This window comes from Dufourea novaeangliae, unplaced genomic scaffold, assembly GCF_001272555.1.
Source record: "Dufourea novaeangliae isolate 0120121106 unplaced genomic scaffold, ASM127255v1 scaffold64, whole genome shotgun sequence".
NCBI classification, from domain to species: Eukaryota; Metazoa; Arthropoda; class Insecta; order Hymenoptera; family Halictidae; genus Dufourea; species Dufourea novaeangliae.
In genome coordinates this window covers 2,011,629-2,032,991 of record NW_015373954.1, presented here as the reverse complement: position 1 = coordinate 2,032,991, position 21,363 = coordinate 2,011,629, and the positions used below count along the sequence as shown (strand labels likewise).

The 21,363-nt window shown below is 34.8% G+C and overlaps 6 protein-coding genes and 1 non-coding gene across 7 annotated transcripts; 4 read left to right on the top strand and 3 right to left on the bottom strand.

Annotated features, from left to right (window-relative positions):
- Positions 1 to 575: 575 nt before the first annotated feature.
- LOC107186288 (molybdenum cofactor sulfurase 1) lies at positions 576 to 3,569 on the bottom strand. The gene is made up of 7 exons (XM_015574121.1): positions 3,425 to 3,569; positions 3,145 to 3,301; positions 2,413 to 3,072; positions 1,376 to 2,352; positions 1,111 to 1,308; positions 834 to 1,033; positions 576 to 761 (listed from the first exon to the last, which is right to left on the bottom strand). The coding sequence occupies exons 1-7, from the start codon at positions 3,516 to 3,518 to the stop codon at positions 576 to 578; spliced, it is 2,472 nt and encodes an 823-aa protein (XP_015429607.1). The 5' UTR covers positions 3,519 to 3,569.
- A 752-nt stretch (positions 3,570 to 4,321) lies between these two features.
- Positions 4,322 to 4,403, top strand: Trnas-gcu. Its single transcript has one exon. It is a non-coding gene; the product is annotated as a tRNA-Ser (tRNA).
- A 2,311-nt stretch (positions 4,404 to 6,714) lies between these two features.
- Positions 6,715 to 8,170, top strand: LOC107186216 (larval/pupal cuticle protein H1C-like). Its single transcript, XM_015574038.1, has 3 exons — positions 6,715 to 6,972; positions 7,220 to 7,639; positions 7,709 to 8,170. The coding sequence occupies exons 1-3, from the start codon at positions 6,715 to 6,717 to the stop codon at positions 8,168 to 8,170; spliced, it is 1,140 nt and encodes a 379-aa protein (XP_015429524.1).
- Positions 8,171 to 9,570: 1,400 nt separating this feature from the next.
- Positions 9,571 to 10,316, top strand: LOC107186294 (nucleolar protein 16). The gene is made up of 3 exons (XM_015574126.1): positions 9,571 to 9,721; positions 9,792 to 10,113; positions 10,188 to 10,316. The coding sequence occupies exons 1-3, from the start codon at positions 9,621 to 9,623 to the stop codon at positions 10,311 to 10,313; spliced, it is 549 nt and encodes a 182-aa protein (XP_015429612.1). The 5' UTR covers positions 9,571 to 9,620; the 3' UTR covers positions 10,314 to 10,316.
- A 575-nt stretch (positions 10,317 to 10,891) lies between these two features.
- On the bottom strand, positions 10,892 to 12,274 carry LOC107186297 (ADP-ribosylation factor-like protein 3). Its single transcript, XM_015574130.1, has 4 exons — positions 11,879 to 12,274; positions 11,503 to 11,689; positions 11,244 to 11,425; positions 10,892 to 11,172 (listed from the first exon to the last, which is right to left on the bottom strand). Exons 1-4 carry the CDS (start codon positions 12,014 to 12,016, stop codon positions 10,972 to 10,974), a joined length of 708 nt encoding a protein of 235 aa, XP_015429616.1. The 5' UTR covers positions 12,017 to 12,274; the 3' UTR covers positions 10,892 to 10,971.
- A 1,070-nt stretch (positions 12,275 to 13,344) lies between these two features.
- Positions 13,345 to 14,824, top strand: LOC107186290 (F-box/SPRY domain-containing protein 1). Its single transcript, XM_015574123.1, has 4 exons — positions 13,345 to 13,649; positions 13,796 to 14,069; positions 14,147 to 14,237; positions 14,447 to 14,824. Exons 1-4 carry the CDS (start codon positions 13,345 to 13,347, stop codon positions 14,539 to 14,541), a joined length of 765 nt encoding a protein of 254 aa, XP_015429609.1. The 3' UTR covers positions 14,542 to 14,824.
- A 4,538-nt stretch (positions 14,825 to 19,362) lies between these two features.
- LOC107186292 (transmembrane protein 164) lies at positions 19,363 to 21,082 on the bottom strand. Its single transcript, XM_015574124.1, has 6 exons — positions 20,887 to 21,082; positions 20,241 to 20,577; positions 20,048 to 20,164; positions 19,897 to 19,975; positions 19,716 to 19,816; positions 19,363 to 19,647 (listed from the first exon to the last, which is right to left on the bottom strand). Exons 2-6 carry the CDS (start codon positions 20,553 to 20,555, stop codon positions 19,363 to 19,365), a joined length of 897 nt encoding a protein of 298 aa, XP_015429610.1. The 5' UTR covers positions 20,556 to 20,577; positions 20,887 to 21,082.
- Positions 21,083 to 21,363: the final 281 nt, after the last annotated feature.

Genomic DNA, 21,363 nt, shown 5'->3' with positions numbered 1-21,363 from the left:
TGAATTTGTGAACTACGTTAAATCTAAGAAGGGACCATGGTCGTGAACGGATTCTCATACCGCTCTCGCTCGCACGCCGTGACGTTCCCGATTCCCGGAATCCCGCGGCTACGAGATGGCTCATTACGGGAAACTGTAAAATCAGCATAATCGCGTCACTTGGCGAAGACTTTCAAAACTACATGAAGAAATTCTAGATTTAGTTCCAATTTCCATCAATAGGTAAACTAAAACAGGTAGATTCCTACTATTATGCCAGAATTGGCCGTTTGGTGCAGCACTTCCCGGGAACAACGAATTCCCGGCGTGAGCATCGTGAGGTGAGCACGGTGAGCACTCTCATTTCCTCCAATTTCCTCCTTGATAGGACCAGATAGGACCAAGAGGACTTCAAATTAATGTTAAAAGTGTGTAAATGCTTTTTAATAGTTTTATTATGGGAGAAGTTGTTAAATTGCCTAAACAACCATAAGAAAACATTTTGAGTACATACTCATTATTAACATGAATTTTTGAATATACAGGATGACTTGGAAAGTAACTGTGTCCTTTCATAAGAGAGATCATAAGAGAGATCATAAGATACAAACATTATCTCCAATACTGATAATTCCATCTTCTTTAGATTCTTTTGTTAAATAAATGCCAAACCTTAATTTTCCATGAAATTGTTCAGCAAGTGTGCGTAACGGTTCTACAGTTTTTATCCCTGTGGTTTGATCAATACATATCATCTGACACCGCGTACATGGTCCTGTTACCTAAATTAGTTAGAACAAGTTGTTGATAACAAACAGCTATATAATTTGTATTCGAATCAGTTTACTACGTACCACAAAATTATGTTTTCCAATACAAATATTTTTCCATTGTGCTTCCTCAAAAGCTTCACAGCCACTTAATATCATATTTCCTCTAAATCTATGTATAATTGTATCTTTCTGAACTTCTGTGTCACTGATTTTTTCACTCAACCATGATACACTTGCTCTGTTTATTAACAGATATTGAGCTTGCATAGAAAATGATAGTTCTGGCTTGTTATCTGTTCAAAGGAACTTCAGTTAAATCAAATTAGAACATGTATAATTTATATGATTTTCATTATACCTTTCTTTTTTGTCTCACAGTTACTTTGCCTTAAAAGCTTTAAATTTGGTAATCCTAATGCTAAACTTAACCATTCAGAAACATCTGAACCACAGTCAACACCCTCTACTTTGTGTCCACAAATTCTACTTTGGCATATTGTTCCTTCTACAGTATTTACAGGTGTATTATCTAACGGAACACTTATTACAGGCATTCCTAAAATATTTTACAATTGTTAAATGGAATAATAAGAAACAATATTTGCAATGATTAGATTTTTTACCTGGATAACTTAATTGCATAACCCTTTTTTCTGTAAATATAACTGGCTTCAGTAAACATAAATTGATATGTTGCTTTTGTGTTAAACAAGTACCAGAGGATCTAATGATCATCCATTCTCTATCATACTCTAAACCTTTAGAGTTTAAACTCCAGGAACCTATTATTTTATATGCAGCACATGATTTAATTGGAAATATGTACAATTGTTCTAAGATACACTTCTTCTTAGTTGCCATATTGTCTGATATCAGATTGAAAAATTGACTGTCATTGATAATATAATTCGCTGAATCTTTGATACTTTTCAATTGATTGGTGATTCCATTACTATTATTGTTTTGTATGCTATGTGTGTTTTGTATTCCATTTATATTATGTCGAATATATTTTGTGTGTAATGTTATTCTGTTATTCGGCCACCAGTCAGGAACTTTAATTATTTGTGGTCCATCTACAAAACATTCTATAATCATACCTAACAGAGTCTGTACGTCTTTAAATGTAGACATGTATCCAAATGAAACTCTTACAGCTCCTGTTGGTCTGCCATTTATTAAGTCTGTGGATCCTCCACAAACATATCCTGCATCATAGTTCCGAAGAACTTCCTCGTTTGATAATCCTAAATGTCTTTGACATGCACCAGGATTGCATAAACAACCAGTTCTAAGATGAATTTTAAATAGAGCTGCCATATTTAAAACTTCCATATAGCCTACATATTCACTGTTAGAACGTATAATACTAAATGTAACAATGCCTCCCTGAAAGTCACAACTGTCATAAGCTGTATCGAAGTATAGTTTTACAACTGGCTTTCCATTACTGTGATGTAATGTTAACAAGGAGTTATGTACAAATTGTGCAAGTGAAAATACATGTTGTGAAATCTTCTGCATGGTAATGGATGATAGTATATCAAAACCATGTCTTAGTGATGCTATAGAGAGAAATGGTACAGTGCCATCTTCAAACCTGGAAACATATGGAGTTAAATAAGAAATCAGTATTGTTATGAACAACTTGAGTTTGTACCTTTGATGTAGGCTTTGACGCTTGATATGAAACATTTCAGAACTCAGTGAAACATCTACAGTACCACCGCCATAATAGATCTTGTGCAGTACATTTGCACTAGTATTCTTGACTAATAATGCACCAATTCCAGTAGGATATCCAAACATTTTATAAAAAGACAGACACACAAAGTCTGGCTTGTATTTGGACAAGTCTAAGTCATTTGTTGACACAAACGCAGCAGCATCAAGCAGGACATACCACTTAGTAGATGTGTCAGAAGTTATACCTGATAGAATTCCATTATGTACATCACTAATCCATTCTAAAGGATACTTTAACCCCGAAAAATTACACTGAGCAGGATACACAAAAAGTGAGTTGCTTTTTTGTTCTGAACAGGTCAGTGGGGACATGGGAGAATGAAAAATTTCGAAAGTTTCATTGTGCCTCAAGCAAGTTACTTTTGCTCCTTTTGCAGTAACAACTTCTCTCATACCAAGAACTGATGTGTGATTGTCTTGTGTATAAACAAAATGTGCTGTCTGTAACATTGTACTATTTGTCATCTCTGTATTAAACAGGAATGCATCAGCTACAATCTTCAGGGATGCAGTTGCACCTGATGTAAATATGACAGTATAATCTTCAGAAGATGTATGAAAATGATTTAAGATCCTGCAAGAAGGAACACTTATTGGTATACTTGTGTATCAATATGTACATAATTTATGCTGATGGATGTCTTACAGATATCTCATCTGTTCAATGATATCTTGTGTTAAATTGCTTGCAGTCCCAACAGAGTGTGGATTAGCATAAAGTGAATTATGCAAATCAGCAGCAACATTTTTTATTTGTGTGTCTGAATATAAAGTAGATCCGGCATGATCCAAATAACATTCCTCTGAAAAATAACCGGGTATTAAAGACTCATTCTTCGTATTCCCGCATTCTTTAAGTCTAGTACTTTTCCACTTTAAAACAGCAGAATGTACATTAAGTACCATATTATTCGCTCTATACTTACCTTTAATTCGTGAAAAATTATTTTGGAGAGTTTTCGCTGTTTCGTCGTCGTATACTGACGTATACGACGCTGTTATATTTATGATATTTTCCATGCCAATAAAAGACGTATGAAATAACGAATGCGTTTCTTATGATATCTATATCATGACTGTACATCGAATGAAATACTCGTACTGCGGGAGCAGCGTTAACGTGATTACCTAATAGGAATAGGTAGTATTCTTCGTTTCCGTGGCTTCCCAGAGTCTCTATGAAGAATCTAATTCACGTAATTACAAACAGACTCTTCTGTCATGCGTCTTCAGTACTAAATATATCTGTATTTAGCTACCAGCGACGACCAACGGCTTACAACACCTTCTTCAACGTACATACATAAATATCGTTTACAGAACGTAGGAAAAGATACATACGAATAAGGCTTTCGATAGAAAAATAAATACACGAGATAATATACATGATAGAAAAATAAACTGTTAGTTAAATAAATTTATAAACTGATACATATGTTCAGAATATTTGTAACAGGTTCTGAGTCAAACTTAAAGAAATCGTAACCTGAGTCTCGTTTTTTTTAAGGCGGCACGGTCATTTTCCGTAAAAATAAAAGAATTCAATAAGTGCAATATAATGCACTATAATTGCATTATCAAACGATAACAGAATCTATGGATGATTCCACACATACACAAGCTCGTGCAATTCGATTACGTAACATATCCACACGTAGAGTGCACTAAAATGAATGCAACATATGCACAAATGTACACAGCGATCTACTGAAATAATAGGAAACAGAATTGTTTGCGAATAAACAGAAAGCGAAAGGGATTTTATTGCGAAAATTGGAAATTTTTCCCATTATCATAAACTTTTAGAGAATACTTTCATACCTGACGAGGTGGCCGAGTGGTTAAGGCGTTGGACTGCTAATCCAATGTGCTCTGCACGCGTGGGTTCGAATCCCATCCTCGTCGACTTTTCTGTTTTTGTATTTTTTCTTTTATTTTATTAAACCATTCGACTACTATAATTCTTGTTCATAATTGGTTATAATATTTTTGTAAGGAAACAAAATAATATTCTCCTCAAATATAAGTGATGCAGTTGCATAAGCACATGCAACTTGCGTTTAGTTTTATCAGAGATGAACGTGAATTTATAACAGTATGATGAGTTCACATAAATTTTCTTCCAATTGGTGGCATTAAAAAGTTCATGAAGTTGTGATGAGGAAAAATGGAGGTTATAAAAAAGATACTAAGGGAAACATGACCATGACATTATACAGAAGATGAATATTGAAGATGTAGAATGAATAAATTATCGGAAATCATAAATGTACCGGAAGAATAATGCGAAATACTTCCGAGACAAAGAGACCTTCGATACCAGACACATGGGGGAGTGAAAATGCATCACCCACGAGGTCCTACGTATTGATTGACGATGATGAGTCGATTGTGTTTCAACCGAAACAATTATCGAGTAAGTTACAGTAGATCTTAGGTTTTGAGAACATGATGCTTTAAAAACACAAATACAAACGACATGTACTTTATGTCTACATAGAACATAACGTGTCGCTGTGTTGTTCGAAAGATTTCTCCCCGACAGAAGAGTACTTCCAGATGATGGAGCGTCTCATTAAAAGCAAATCCTTGCCTCGTCACGAAACGTTGATACTAAAAAACCTTTATGTTAAATATAAGTCCATTATCAATCACGGTTCAACGACCGGGATCAATAGAGTAAGTTTAGCTACAAAGCAAAACTACTCGCAGGAATTCTATACAATCGGATAAAAAGGTGCGAAGACGTTATTCCAGGCCAGCAGAGACCCAAGTGCTGATCAGAAAGCTTTTTATCTTAAGAAACAACAGCCATCGTCGTCCAAAGACAGCGAAACTTTGTCGTTAAAATCGAGAGACTCCAACGAAATGCATCAAAGACACCGTTCACGAGAAAAAATCGATCAAGTTGATCAGCGTGAAATGGAACTAGCATCTGTAGAAGACTTCAGTTTTGACCATTTCTGCGATCCAGACATGTTCATAATTGACAATGTCTTTAGTGATTTTTCGTTGCAAAACGCGAACCAGCAATCAATATTGCAGAGAAACATCAGTACGTGGGCCAAGACACGCAAGACGCAAACATCTAGGATTGCTACAATAAGTGGGAATAGGCAAAGTGTCGGCACCAACGTGGTAAATCAGCCTAATCAAAATGTTGAACAAGTAACCGAGGCACCCAGGCAGAGTCCATTGAGAAAAGTGAGCACAATCGAGGATTTCCTTTTCAATTATTAAGGAGACCTGTTCAGTGTTTCTTTTCTCTTCTCTATTTTTAGATACTGAAATATATCAAATCAGACAAACGAAACGAAACAACGGACAAGTAGAAAGTGTCTTTTCCTATCAAAGACTAGCTTGCACACGATTTGAATCGGTATACGTATACTCGATGTTGCGCCACTGATTGCTTCAGGGTTGCTGAGGTCACACCTACGGGTTCCTGTACGAACTATCCGCCCCAGGCAGGACATCGCGACAGCTAATTTTGTCTAAGAAAGTAACCAGATCACCAATACACAGGCAGGTGTTACGTGAAACCGGTGCACAACATATTTGGCTTTATATGTCAGTGCCACAAATCGGAGAAAGTGCGTCCTTGACTGGTTTTACAATATCACGGCCTGGCATTGGTATATGTATCAGGTTACATAAACGAAGGGAAGGACACGACATAAGAAAAAAAAGGATTTTACGTATGACGTGGTAACGTTCCCTTTCGCGATCCAGGATAAGCTAAGTTAAAACTGGTTGACGTGCACACGGTGACTCGACTTGATGATTACATGACGATGATATTTTTAAATAAAAGTTTGAAGTATATTAGCCCTAAACATTCTCTGTTAACGTTGTTTGTACACGTTGAGTGTTCCGTAGTAACCACTTAAAATGCATTGGTAGTTAATATGACTCGAAAATTCATGTATGCGAAGATTAAGTTGAATATTTATGCGATACGATAATTCACGAGCAACATTATGCAAACAAAAGGGTTATCAATTCCAAACAGTCTATATTCTAACTCGTATACAGATATGTTATATGTCTAAGAAAATACTTATCTCTGCAAGTTTGAAGTTCCGGGTCGAAGAGAGAATGGCTTATTATAACTTACACGTTAATGACGTCCTAATGTAGAATGGGTTATCTGTTATGCGTACCCTGTCGAACCGGCGATTTTAATTGCCCCGGGGACCACGCCTGAAATTCGTCCATGTCCCCTTTAGCCCGACTATCCTTCTCCACCTTCACACTTTCTATCCTCCTTCCTGAATGGTTCTACAACACAAAAAGGTCCCGCGGTACAGTTTCCCTCTCCCCTGATCGGGCATGTCCAATCGCATTGAGAGCAGTGGCACCCAAAATTCGATTGATCCCCCTGCAGTCTTGCCTGCATATAAATACTGGCCCAGGTCCCAGATTTTGTCAGAGCCCAGCAACTCTTTCGAGGAAAAACAAAATGGCATTCAAGGTAAGCTTCTACGTGAAACGCGTTACACCTTCAGGGTTACGCTTACTCAGCAGAAAGAACAAAGGTATTTTGATACCGTGTAACAAGGAAGAAATGAAACGTTAAATTACCTAAGTAACATTAAGAGTCATTGATAAAACTTTTAACGATTCTACTTATTTGTTTACTTTAAACGATTTCCTTCTGAAGTTTTTTTGGTCTATCAGGGACTACCTGGTACAATATAAAAATTTCCTTTATTTCGCAGTTCGTAGCATTCGCAGCCTGTTTGGCAGTAGCCCGCGCTAGTGGCCCGGCGGCATATGACATCGCAGCGGCGTCCGGCGATCTCGGGAGCATCGGTTTCAGTCAGGAATCGACTCAGAAGGGCTACGGGGGTCAAAACGTGATCTCCTCCTACTCGAGAGCCGAAGACAGCGCTCACTCCTCCGTCCGTGTGAGCAGCCACAGTGTTAGCAACGACGCTTTGTTGAACTACAATCTACACCACGCTCCGATCGTGAAGACCGCCATCGCTGGTCCTGCCTACATCACACCGACCGCTACTCCTCTCATCGCCAAGACATACGGTGCCCAATATAGTTACGCTGCCGCTGCGCCTCTTATCGCCAAGACTTATACTGCCCCGTACAGTTACGCTGCTGCTGCGCCTCTCATTAAGACTTATGCCGCCCCTGCTGCACCACTGTACGCCAAGGCCTACGCTGCTGCCCCTATTTCTCCCCTGTTGACCAAGACCATTGCCGCTCCAGCACCCCTCCTTACCAAAACCTACGCTGCCCCGGCTACACCTCTCTTGACCAAGTCCTACATTGAATCATCTCCCCTTCTGACCAAATCCTACATCACATCTGGTGCTCCCCTCTTAGCCAAGAGCTACGAATACGCCGCCCATGCCCCAGTCATCACCAAGAGCTACGAATACGCCGCCCATACACCAGTCATCACCAAGAGCTACGAATACGCCGCCCATGCCCCAGTCATCACCAAGAGCTACGAATACGCCGCCCATGCTCCAGTCATCGCCAAAAGTGCTCTGCTCGCCCCTGCTCAAGGATACGCCGCTCCAATTTTCGCTAAGTCTGGGCCCATCTACGACTACGCTCCCCAAAGTCACTTCATCTCGAAAACCCTCGAGCCCGCGTCTCCCTTGGTGCACACCGTGTTCAACGGTCTTGGAACCAGTTACGCTTGGTAAATTTTGTACTTCTATATAGATCCTTTCGTTCGGTGTCTTTTTGAAGTTTCCGATCTTTAATTTCCTTCAGCCGCTGGAACCTCACTCGATTAGTCGCGTTCTGAACCGTTTTTTAGCCAATCTGATTTAAATATTCATTTGATGTCCTCTTGGAATTTCTAAAAGAAGGCTCGTGGAAGTTACGCTTTCAGTGAAGGTTCGTTTTTACGAGAAGTTCGATGCACCTGACTGAAAAGCGCAATATCTGCTGAAAACACGGTAATACAAAAGGGTTATTGCAATAAGTTTAACCGATTTGTGTAGAAAAAACTTCCGAGTACTTCACTTAGAACTACCCAATTGTATTGTATATGTATAAATTATGCGTGAAAGTAGATGTAGATACACACGTGTATAGCTAATAGGTAACTGTTGCGTGTACTTTCGTACATACATGGAACAAATTCGCTATTCCCACTTCCCCGAAAAATGCAGCCCATGACAATGTTATACCTGAACCTGAACAATGACAAATAAATATTAATTTTTTACTTAATTACAACTTGATTTTATAGTCTCCCGTTACTACATTGTTTCTTTAAATAGGAAAGTTGTAATACTTTTAATTGAATTACAATTAAATGTAATACATTCATTTATTTTCTGATAAAATTCTCCTCGTTTAAACACCACCTTCGAAACATTCTCTACAGATAACAAGATGGAGGACATTTCCCTAAAGAAGAAGAGAAACGGTATTTTCTTGTAAGTAAAATTTCAACAGAAAATGACAACAAAAGACTGTCTTTTATGAATCTAGACTCATGAATAACAATGGAAATAGCGTAACACAATCATTGACGTGTTTAAACTTCGTTATGATTCATGAGAAGACTTTCGTCCGTGCAGTAATTGTGTGGAGTCTCTATTTTTGAGGCCAGCAGGATAATTTGCATACAATGTACGATCGAGGATTGACAATCAATTCCCACGAAATCTGGGATAAATTCAATACAGCTAACATTCATGGAATAAGCAGCCTTTAGCATTCAAACATTTGTTCCTTGTGCTCCTTGTGCTGTAGTTAGCTGTCGAATCTACTTAATCTTACTTAACCCTAAACAACCCAGTAGTGCTCAACGGATACATTTTCACTTTGATTTAGATACAGAATCAAACGTACTGGGTTGTTAAGAGTTAAACAGCCCCTCGTGATAGACATACTCTTTTCACTTTTAATTATCAAAAAGAATTTATACGTAATTTCTTACTTCATAAGTTCAACGAAAAGAACAAATTCTACCGCCATCATGGACTATCTCAATCTGGGGATTTATTTTCGCATAGGGGAAAAGTACTGCGTAGTGCTTAACCTGATAAACATGTTTGCGTACAGATGTGTTCGTGTGTGTTTAATCGAATAAGTCGATGATTGTTTTCGAACGGCACGTGGTAACTTAGAATCATCAAAATGACAAAAATCAGAAAAGTAAAACGCAAAAAGAAGTTCCGTATGAACGTAAACCGTAAAAGACTAAGAAATAAGTTAAGGAAATTACCAACTATCGGCTGGTACGTATTACAACTAAAGAGAATTATATCTTAACATTATTTTTAATTAATATGTATTTCCTGATTACAGTCCTCAAATAAAACAATCATGGGAAGTGACTATGTCCACACGAACCAACTTGAAACAAATGGGACTGGCATATGATCCAAACCAAGTGTTAAAAATTCCAAATGCCAAAAGAGAGCTCATTGAGGATGTGAAACGTAAAATTGTAGATCCTGAAAGTATAACAGAACAAGAGGAAGATGTAGACATGATACCTGCCAAAAGTCATGTAGTTGAAGAACTAGAAGCTGAGGCCAAAGCTCCAAGAAGAAAAATGTTCAGACTGCCAAAGAGTCAAGTACATTTCCTTACAAATTTAATAGATAAATATGGAGAAGATTTTAAGGTAAAGTTTATTGTTTAAAGTAATTTATTTTATAATCAACGAAAATGTTTCTTATTTTTATCTCATTCACATAGGCTATGGCACGGGATAAGAAGAATTATTACCAATTGACATGGAAACAGATACGTGCAAAAATTAAAATGTTTAAGGGTATCCCTGAGCAATATAATGAATATCTCCAAAGCAAAAACACTGAGTAATAAATATTTTTAATTGTATTTACTTAAGATCTATTTGAAGTATTTGTTTGTGCATAATAAATTAATCAGTAGTCTTTTCATTTAAGTAATAAATATAATAACTGTGGAAAAAAAAGGTTAAAACACTGTTCTGAAGTAAAAGTAGACATTTTTTATATTACTTATACAGTGCTATACAGTAATAATCATTAAAATAGATCTATTTTTTCATTTGTATCACCTGTAAACATTAACACTTTGTATATTAATTACAAAGTCAGTGTATACTCCACATTGTACATAATTAAAATAAAATATATGACAATGTTTACTGCAACTTTGTAAAATAAATAAATAATTTATTAAATAAATATATATTGAAAAACCAATATAAAAATTACAACAAAGTTAGATGATCATGAATACACTATAATGAGCAATACTAAAAACTTACATACTTTTATTTCTATATTATTTTTTGTAAAGCTTGAATTATTTTTTTTAAATTTCGTAATGGACAAATTGTTCATAATAACGTTAAACCATGAAAAATTGAGTACACTATACCTCATTTGACACAGTGTCTTTTACTTCTTGTTCTTAACCTATTTGTTCTTTTTCATATGTATAAAGTACTTTTTCAACAACTCAAATAAACAATTAAGAAATTCTCTTAAATTTAAGTTGCCATGGAGAATATTTTTTTCCTAACAGTATCCATGGATTCGTGGTGCCATGTATATTCGGTCGTTTCTGTTGGCTTCTCAGGTAGAGGTCTTGTTTGACATCCCACTATTTCTACTTTGTGCTTTTGAGGAGAGATACTTAACAAATCTAGAGCTTTTTTTACTTCTTCTGGCCTCAGAGCATCAGAACAATCCTGATTTCATACATGAATATATTAGGCATTACATACATCATTGCATAATCTCCTTCTTCATTTAAAATTACCTGTTTGTTAGCAATTACTAATATTGGCACATTCTCCATTCTTGCATCATCTAATAACTGTTTAAGAGTAGAAGCAGCCAATGATAATTTCTCTATATCGGATGCATCTACCACAAACACTAGAAGATCTGTGTCTTCTAGAAAAGCAGCCCAATATTTTCTAGCAGTGTCTGCACCTCCAACTAGCAACAAAATCAAATCCATCTTTATCGCTACCTTATAAGAAATTTTGGTCAGTCAAAAGTAAATGAATACATACTGTCCCAAATATTATAACAATACGATCCATTTTTTATTTTATATACAGAAGAACCCTGTGTAGGTTTTGGAGGAACAGTATAAGAATTTTCATCACCATTTGCAACACAAATTTGATTTATAATGGAAGTTTTTCCAGCTCCATCTAAACCCAACAGAACCACTCTTTTTTCATGATAGTCATCAATCTATAAAAACAAAGTGACAGTGACCAATACCAAATTTAGGCTCGATTCCATATTATTAATTCCCTTTCTGATATTTAAGAGTAATGAAAAAAGGTTAAAAATAATGAAGTAAAGCTAAACATGAATGAGTTGAAACTATTCTCATCTAAATTAATCAGACATCATTTTGAGCAAGACTGAAGCTCTAACCTTGGAAACCTCCTCGAAACCTTCGTCTATTATCAGAAGCTCTCGTTTTTTCCAGTATCGGTACGCGATGTAAGTACCGATACAGGCACCGCCGATCCAAAGGAGCTTCTGGCCATGTCGAAATACATTTTGTACCATTATTATTCATAAAAATGACTGCTCAGAGAAACAACGAATGTGGACCACTTTCTCAGGTTCAGTGTCTCGTGTTAGCTCGATGTAGCACAGCATGCGTGAACACTTCACCATGCGACATGTAAATACTGGTAAATACCTCACATGGTTTAAGCAATGTATATGTTATTACAAGTCTCGTAAAGTATATTTAAGGAATAATATTTACGTGAATTGTAACAATTTACAATAAAATCTCTATCAAGAATCCAACTAACGCTTCTTTCCTTTATCAACGTGGTACTACTGATAAGATATAAATGTTGGGAATAAAATCGACTCTTCTATGGTGCCTCTGAATTTATAAGTTTCTCTAATATACAAGATATCTTATTGTTAGATAAAATTATGTACGTTAGTATCCTCATTATATGTTTATTGTTATACTTGTTCGGTGTTTGTCATCATCTTTATATTTCATGGACGGCAAATAATATTGAACTGCGCTGCTTTATTTTTTAAAACAACTGTAGAGACATTAAAATCTTAATAAAATTTCAAACAACGCGCTTAAAATAAATGCAAGCGTCATCTACGGCAAAACGCTCAAGCTGTTAACCAATTAGAATATGCTAGTTTCGTATAGATGACGCCACAATAAATTTTAAGCGTTTCTAGAGTGTCATTTGTGAAGAAATTCGAAACTAACTTGAATATATTTAAATATATATATATATAGAATACTTTAAGTCTAAACATATAATAGAACATTTGGTTACTTCCCCTTCTTAATTTTTCTGACACTCTTCATCAGATTACAAGTTTTTAAAGAAATATTCCAAATAACTCTGGTGCCATTTGAAAATTGGTGGAAAGTATTTATCACAGAGGGCGTTAGGAAAGCACTGCGAGGATTCAAAACCTCGAGGAGAGAGCAGCGAAAACACGAGACATCGGACATTAATATATTTCATCTAAAACGAGTTGGAACAAGAAAGTTTGGAAAATGGTGCAGGGTATGTACGCAGTTGAATTCCTTTATTAATCGTAGAGTATATTGGAATGCGAGTTGTCGACAATCAGTCAACCAGAAGCACAAAATATATATATATAGTTCTGGAATTGCTTACAACCAAGGGACATTTGCAGAAGTCAGTGTTCTTTCATAGTGGAAATAATAAATGTTAAAGAATTATGTAGAAACCGGTAGAAGTATATTTAGCTTATTTTATCGACTCTGTTCACTTACATGAAAATCAGCATTGAAGTTTTATATAACGCTTGCATAGAGTGACACAGTGCGGCGTTTTGCGTGCGTATGTTTTGCTTGGCTACTCGATCAGACCGGCAAAATGGACGATATAGCACTGCGAGCATCTGATCGTGTTTTAGAAGTGATATTTTCTTATTTAGATTTGCACACGTTAAGAAATTGTGCGTTAGTGTGCAAACGTTGGAACCGTTTTTTAAACGACGAGAATAACGAAGCGTGGAGAATACACTGTATTCGTAAGTTGGCTCAGGAGGCTCTTAGCTCCGATATATTGTCATCGGTGCCTACCTATAAATCGAAATTGCGTGCATTTTATCACGCGTGGAACCCCCTCGATTGTTCGAAAAACATTTACATTAAATCCAACGGATTCACTCTGCACAGGTAGAGCTATGGTTCGATTATTAATGTTCGTCAATAAGTGGTGCAAACAAACTTACTGTCATGGGTAATTGGTGCTCAATGACAATGTTGTTTTGAGGGTCATTGCTCTTTAGTAATAAATGCAACTGTTTGTGACTGTGTGACAGGAACCCTATTGCGCAAATCACAGATGCTTGTAGGGGTAAAATTGGTTTCCGGCATGGCAGACATGCCTGGGAAATCATTTGGGAAGGACCTTTGGGCACAGTAGCAGTTATAGGAATAGCAACCAAAGAAGTACCGTTACTGTGTCATGGGTATGTAGCATTATTGGGCTCTGATGAGCATTCATGGGGATGGAATCTAGTGGATAATCATCTGCTACACAATGGTGATGTGCAAGGGAATTATCCGTTGCTTAATAATGCTCCTAGGTATCAGGTGAGATATGCTTATTTAAGAAATGCCTAGAATATGATGGAATATACCTTAAGGTGTTAAAATTTTGTAATTAACAGGCTGGGGAAAGAATTAGGGTAATATTAGATTGTGATGATAACACATTATCTTTTGAAAAAAATTACGAATTTTTGGGAGTGGCATTTAGAGGTATTGTATTTCAATATTTGATACATTTTAGTGTTAAATAAATTAATTGTAGTAAGAGTTTTTTAAGTTAGACAGATTGTATCTTCAATTAAAACATTAACGTCAGAATATTTTAAAATACATCAATATTACTTAAGTATTTTTGTTTCGTTTGTATTTTTGTGGCTCTGGTGCATCTGGTAATGTTAATGATACTATTGTACATGTAGGGTTGCCAGACAAAAGATTATATCCATCTGTATCTGCTGTATATGGAAATACAGAAGTAACTATGGTGTACTTAGGACCACCTCTAGATGGCTAACACTTTACTTCCAGTAGAGACATATCTTCAGAGGCTTGGTCAAGGCTGTTTGGTGAAATGTGAATGCAGAATTCTCTGTATCACACCAATATGTCTACTATGAAATAGAACCAGCACACTGATGAACTGTATGATATTCTTTATGACGGATGTGTGCCTGTTCATTCAGTCAATAGATTGTAAATAGTATTAGTATTCCATTTAACCTGATACATCCATAATAGGGCTTTATACAGTGTTAACAATTGTAAGTTACTTAACACTTGGGACATCAAATAATTTTAGCTGAAGAAGCTCTATATGTTTGGTAACAATATGTATTATTTACACCTCATAATTAGTATCTTGTGAGAATGTTAATATTAGTGAAGGGCAGATAATTATGTGAATGGTTTTGAGTTAGATAATCTTCAACAGAAAAGTTCCTCCGCGATGTAATTTGCGTGTCGCTCAAATGAATACAAGTCAGATTAATTTCAATGTGTTTTCAGTCATGTAGATTTATTTTAATTTAGCTACACATGTACATAGGAATAAGAAATGTCAGGTTCTTTATCTTCCATCGATACTTATATTCTTCTTGTATAAATACATGCTTCATATGTATAAATCATCAGCCAAAGAGATGGCAATTTCAACTTGTTTCCAAAATAGTCACTTACCATGGCATAACAAGTCTGCTATTAATATTCAATACGTTTTTAGTATTCTTATGCTGTTCGCATAACTTCATAGTAATTATAAATGGAATAACTGTGATTCATTGGATTTTATTAGTGTGGATATTTTTTTTTACGTTATCTCTATGTAGGTACTTTGATTATTTCTATCTTTGTTATGGCTGTTAAAAGTATTTCTGAAGAAGGAGGAGATGCTTTTCTTACAAAAATCAATTACGCTTTATTTTTTAATTTATATTAACTATTTATACACGTCGTAGATTATTATCAACCTCCTGATATTAAGAACAGACTTTTAAAATGCCATACAATAGGGCTTAAGTAGCGAAATTGCCGATCCGATCGAGAATAACTAATAATTCGACGAAATAGTATACAGGGTGTTCCACTTAAAGTGTTCATAATTATTCTAGTTTGATTATGTAAAGTAATGTCTTAGTGTAGAAATTTCAGTATGTATAATAATTCTTAGGGTCATTAGTATTTCTTTTTAAGTAGATCTGATGATGAAGGTGCAGATAGATAATGTTAGAAGTGTACCATGTACCTATGGAATTCATCTACACATTATCAAGATTTTGTATTTTTGTCCTGACGTGTGTGGTCCTTTCTGTATGATGTGTTGTTTATATAAAGTATTTGAAAGTGTATCACAGTGTGTGATTTGGCAACCACTATTGCGAGGAATGCACAATGAGTCTCGCATAATCCAAAGGAAACTTTTTGATTCGCTTATACATTTAGTGTCCATAGGAAAGTTTTGCATTGGGTTGAATGTGAAAATTGTAAATCGTGTTCTACAAAGTCTGTACTTATAGATACCATGTCTTAGAAGTTTGCATAACTGGTAATGTACATATGCATCATTACGGTCACTGTGTTTGTTAAGTGTAGTGTTTGTAAGTTACGTTCACTTTCCTAAACTTTTGTACAGAATCGTGTTTGTCAGTCGTGAATGTAGAAGGAGAAAATAAATCTTATTTTGTGTATGTCAAATGACTTCATCATCAATGGTCCATGCATTATGGGTTACGGGTTGATTTAGAATTTATATCCTTTCGGATCGACGATGACACGAATTAAATCTCTATGAAAACTTATGAAGATTACACGTGGAATATAATGGTGCCTTATTATGATTCATTTAATGTAATCTGAAAGTGTCCGTCGCAAACATAGACGTACATGTGAAACAATTATAACTATCAGTGGAAAGTACATCATTTTGTAAATATACGTATTTGAATATGCATATAAGTAATCAAGTAATCGACTGCAAACCTATTCTGTACAAATGTTTGGAGGAAACGTAAATTAGTCAAGGTACGATTAAGCTTGGAACACCGGTATACTTTATATATGCTCGTTCATCAATAATACGAGTGTTTTAAAACCAAGAATTGTACATCGCTCTGTAAATAAATTATTTTATTTTAATGCTTTAATGTTTGCATTGTTGCATACCATGAAGTTCAAGTAAATTATAATATCAGGTAATGAATGAGTAAGATATATGTAATTGGTGTCAAAACTTTTTAATTTGAAACATTTACATGTGAATATTTTGTACAAACACTTTTTCGTTCTTCGTCTTCAACCAATTCTTATATTTAATTTCAAATTTGTACATGACTGCTACTGCCATGACAGCAATGCTTCCCATAACTTACAAAAATATAACAATAGCAATTCATTATACCAGTATACAATCCTCTATTACTGTACAATTTGCATATACATTAATTTTGTATAGGATACATAATTAAGAAAGACTTAAAATCATAATGGTCTAAATTATAATCAATCTAATTGAATCATTTTCTAGGAATCCCAATATCTGATAGTCTAAATACAAGGGGTAGTCTGAAACTTTGTAAAGGACATCTTTTCTTCAAAATAAAATAAGATTATATTTGGCCCAATATGATAACAAATGTTTCATACAGTCAAAATGTTGTTGATGCTTCGTTCAGTGTATTTCACAAGATAATACGATTGCAATTTACAGAGATACAAGTAATGTACATACACACACAGTTCTCTTTGTATATAATGTCCAATGTATGCTAATCTTCTTGCTGTATCTACTATGGAACAGTGGTTTAAAACACTTATATAATACTACATTCCTGATATAGTTCGTCCAGGTCTTGATATGCCTTCAATATGAATTAAGTACCCGGATCGAGAATTTCTTGTTGCACAATTTTGTTTCAATCACTATTATAAAAGATCTTATCGCATTCAATCGAGGTTCCAAGTTACACCTTTTCGAGGCCTTAATATATACTCCACATGGACACTGTCCATTTATAAATGTAATGTAATTACTGTTGGATATTGTTTGAATCTTCTTGCATGGAATTTTATACGAACTAAGGGAAAATCTACGATTTGAATGATACAAAAGCAAGTGTACCCCATAAAACATTTTCAAACACCATGATTGAACTGATCGAATTTCTTAAAGTTGTTTTCATGCAAGAGGATACAAAAGTGAGTTGTGTAAAAAGTGCGCACAATTAAAGCTCAAACATTAACATACTATAATTTACTGGAAATTTAAAACCAATGATTCACTAGCCCTTACTGTTATATTAATCTTAATAGAACGCATTACGTGATCAATTTATCAAATTTTTTTGTTTAAAAAATAATGGTTTATAATTCTTTGGTGGGTATTAATCTAACTGAGAAACTAATAACAAACACAATTAAAACAGCTAAAACTAATCAATCCTATCAATACAATGGATAACAAATCTTTTCCTGTTAGGCCATAGTACTGTAAAATCATTTTACACACATTAAGTAAATAAAAATTCGAAGAAACTAATAAAAAAAGTTAAGCTTTGCTTAAGAAATTTGTTATGGATTAAAATTGGAATTGTAAAACAAGAATGTGTTGAGTACTGTTTAAATGTTGTAGTACATATATCATAAGTACGTATTATATAGTTTCCTTACAGCGTATATTTCAAGGATATTATAAGGAATGCTTGGTCTGAACTCATTTCTTAATTTACATATTACTCTGTTCATTTCTCTCACTTTCATTTACGATTTGGTATAAAAAAATATATTCTGTCGAATGAAATTTCCGACAGTTAGTGTAATTTCTTCCGTTACTTTAGTTGTATATATCAGTTTTTAAAAAATCTATTGTACAATCAAACAGTTACCTGTTGTGTGCACACTGTTGACACAATTCTTGATCTTATAAACTTATCTGTAGTTTATTCGGGATCACATACTGTGCTTGATTTTCATGTTTATAATCAAGTTATATTCTTATAACTAAAAATCATCGCAAATAACAAAATACACTAAAGATATAGAAACACTAAAATATACAAATTTAAAATAAACAAATCATAAATTTGATCTAACTCTATAAGTATCTCTTTAAACTACAACAGGTACTGTAGACTAGTTTTGTGGCCAAATTCACCATCAGTCATAATAGGAAAAGTTTTACGTAATTTATACAGTATTCATTGTACGAATAAAACGTAAATATTAAAATAATCCTAATAAATCGTAACATGTATTAAGTTATTATTGAAAATAGATTTATACGATAAATCGTATTTAAAGAAAGTGATTGCACGCGTGTAACACTATTTAAAATAACATTAAACAAAAAACGGGGTAGACTTCGTAGTCATTAAACAAAAACAGTTAAAAAAAAAGGTGGATTCAATAGCAAAATAACCCATACATATTTCAATTTCCATATTTGTTAGGAATTCGAGTTATGAGACAACCGGTGCCTCGTAAGTTATAAACCTTGTGTGAACGGTACGTGCTACCGTCCACGTGTAGCATTTAACTGAAAGTCATCACATGTTTATTTGCAATGTATAGATAACTAGTTACCATTTCCTCTACAATATTCTGACCAACCGCATCTGAAAATTCAGTGTGAAGAAAATTACGAACGCGTTCGTTCCAGAAAAATTTCGTCACGTACAAGTAGCAACAGTGCAGTTACGGATACCCATAGAAGGACAAAGCAGCTTGCGTTCATTTAATTATTAGGATACAAGACCTTTTCCCTCTAACTTTTGAGTACTCACTTCATTGCAGCAATGTGTCTACAGAGATCACATTGGTATATACATATTAGGGAAAAATGGGTCTAGTTTACACGAGTATGTCCATTCTCTGAGGTACCTGTACTTTCGTATAATTTTCTATTATCTTCATATTTGTTTCTCTTTTTTGGAAGTATACATTCAAGAGCTGGCTTTACTCTTGTTGGTGGAAATTCAGTTAAAAAGAAATTAAAGATATAGCAAAGTAGCTTGCACAGTAAGGGACATAGCAATCCTTGATGAACTACTGTCCATAATCTGTAATTGCTCCCTTCAAACGGATCCAGTACAGCTGGACACAATATGTGGCTAAGATTGACTTGTACAGGCTACAAAGTAAGATAAATATTATGTATAATGAAAGATAGTATTTGACAGAAGATAAGACACTACGGACCAAAGCAATAGCTTGAAGAATCCAGAAGTGGTACGCTAGATTCAGACCATAACTAAAAACTGTCCAGCTCATGTCTGATAAAGGCTCAACGTTGTATACACCTATTATCAAAAATTAAAATATATTTGTGACCTTTGCAGGTACATGAATATGTAAAATGGCTATTATTAGAATTAACTACCTCCAAGCCTTAGCAAATAATAGGGTATTACTACCATTAAGCCATGCTGTATGTAATACAATGCTTTATCTGCAAATATCTGGAAGAATACATGCCATTTCAATATGAACAATTAAAGTAGTTCAGTATTAAAAAGAACATGATAGCTTACTCTTCGAGATTCTGTTTCTGGGAACAAATAAGCTAAGACTGGTCCATTCATAAAGTTTAAGTGTATCCTGAAGAGAGTAGTGACAGTCGGACTAGGAGCAGCTGCTAATAAATATAACTGTATCACAGAAAAAGCCAGAGTTGTAAATAGTCATTGTGTGTCACTTCGAGCGAATTATGTTTATTTATTTTACCTGTACTGCTGTTGTTATGTGACAGGGATTAAACAAATATACAACAGTCCTGCTGGTCAATTTAAAACCTATTTCTATTCCCAATACTAAAGCCATGATAATCAACAACATTCTTCTGCCCACTCTATCATGGTCTATGTATATTTGATTAGGCAATTTCATTCGTTTGTAGCCCCATACAAGAAGCACTATTATCAATATAGATACAAATGATGTTTCGATTATTTTATGTTGTGTACTCAAATAATATGCACATTCTGGACCCACATTACGTGGTATGGAGGCATTAACACCATCATATGCCCATTCAAACATTGTTGGAATTTTGATTGTATAACTGAAATGAAGTAAATTCTTACAGATTGCAGTGAGAAATAATACAGCTTACAATTGCTATCACTTGCAATAATCAATTTTAAAACTTCAACACTTCATGGCTCTTTTGACAGCAATGACAGTTTCTAGTAGACTGATGTTTTCACATTTCATGGCAAAGAACAAGTATAGTATGTTACCGCGTAAAACGAATTTATTTAGTGTTAATTCTAAGAGTTTCATCTGAATGTCATATCGGAAATGCGATTATCGATTCATCTAAATAAAAAGAACGTAGTTTAGTAACATAGTAACATGACACTTCACATACGTGTTTCCTTATGAATTATACGACGGGAGGTTTAGATAAAATATTTTTTCGCCAAAGAACACTGGAAATTGATGTGCAATGTATACCAAGGCGCGACAATTCTTAAAATCATTATACTTTGTATATACCGAGCATTCTCTATACTACTGTACGCTATAGTCATTCTATAGGAAGAGAGTTTCTGCTTTTATGTAATATACTTAATGTAGTGTATAGTCTTATACACCTTTAATTAAGGTAGGTGTCAGTAGATCCAATTAGATAAAACACGTGACCACAGATAAGGTATAATAATAGATTTATCACCTTATGGCACTTCGTGGGCCAAATCTGTACTACCGACAACTTAAAAAGTCTGTCATTTTAATGTAACGGCAATCTGTTGAATGTTTATAAGGGATCTTAACTGTTTTTTATTTTATGTAGGTCTACTTTAATAGACATTCGTCTGAGAAATTCAATAAAGTTTATAGGATT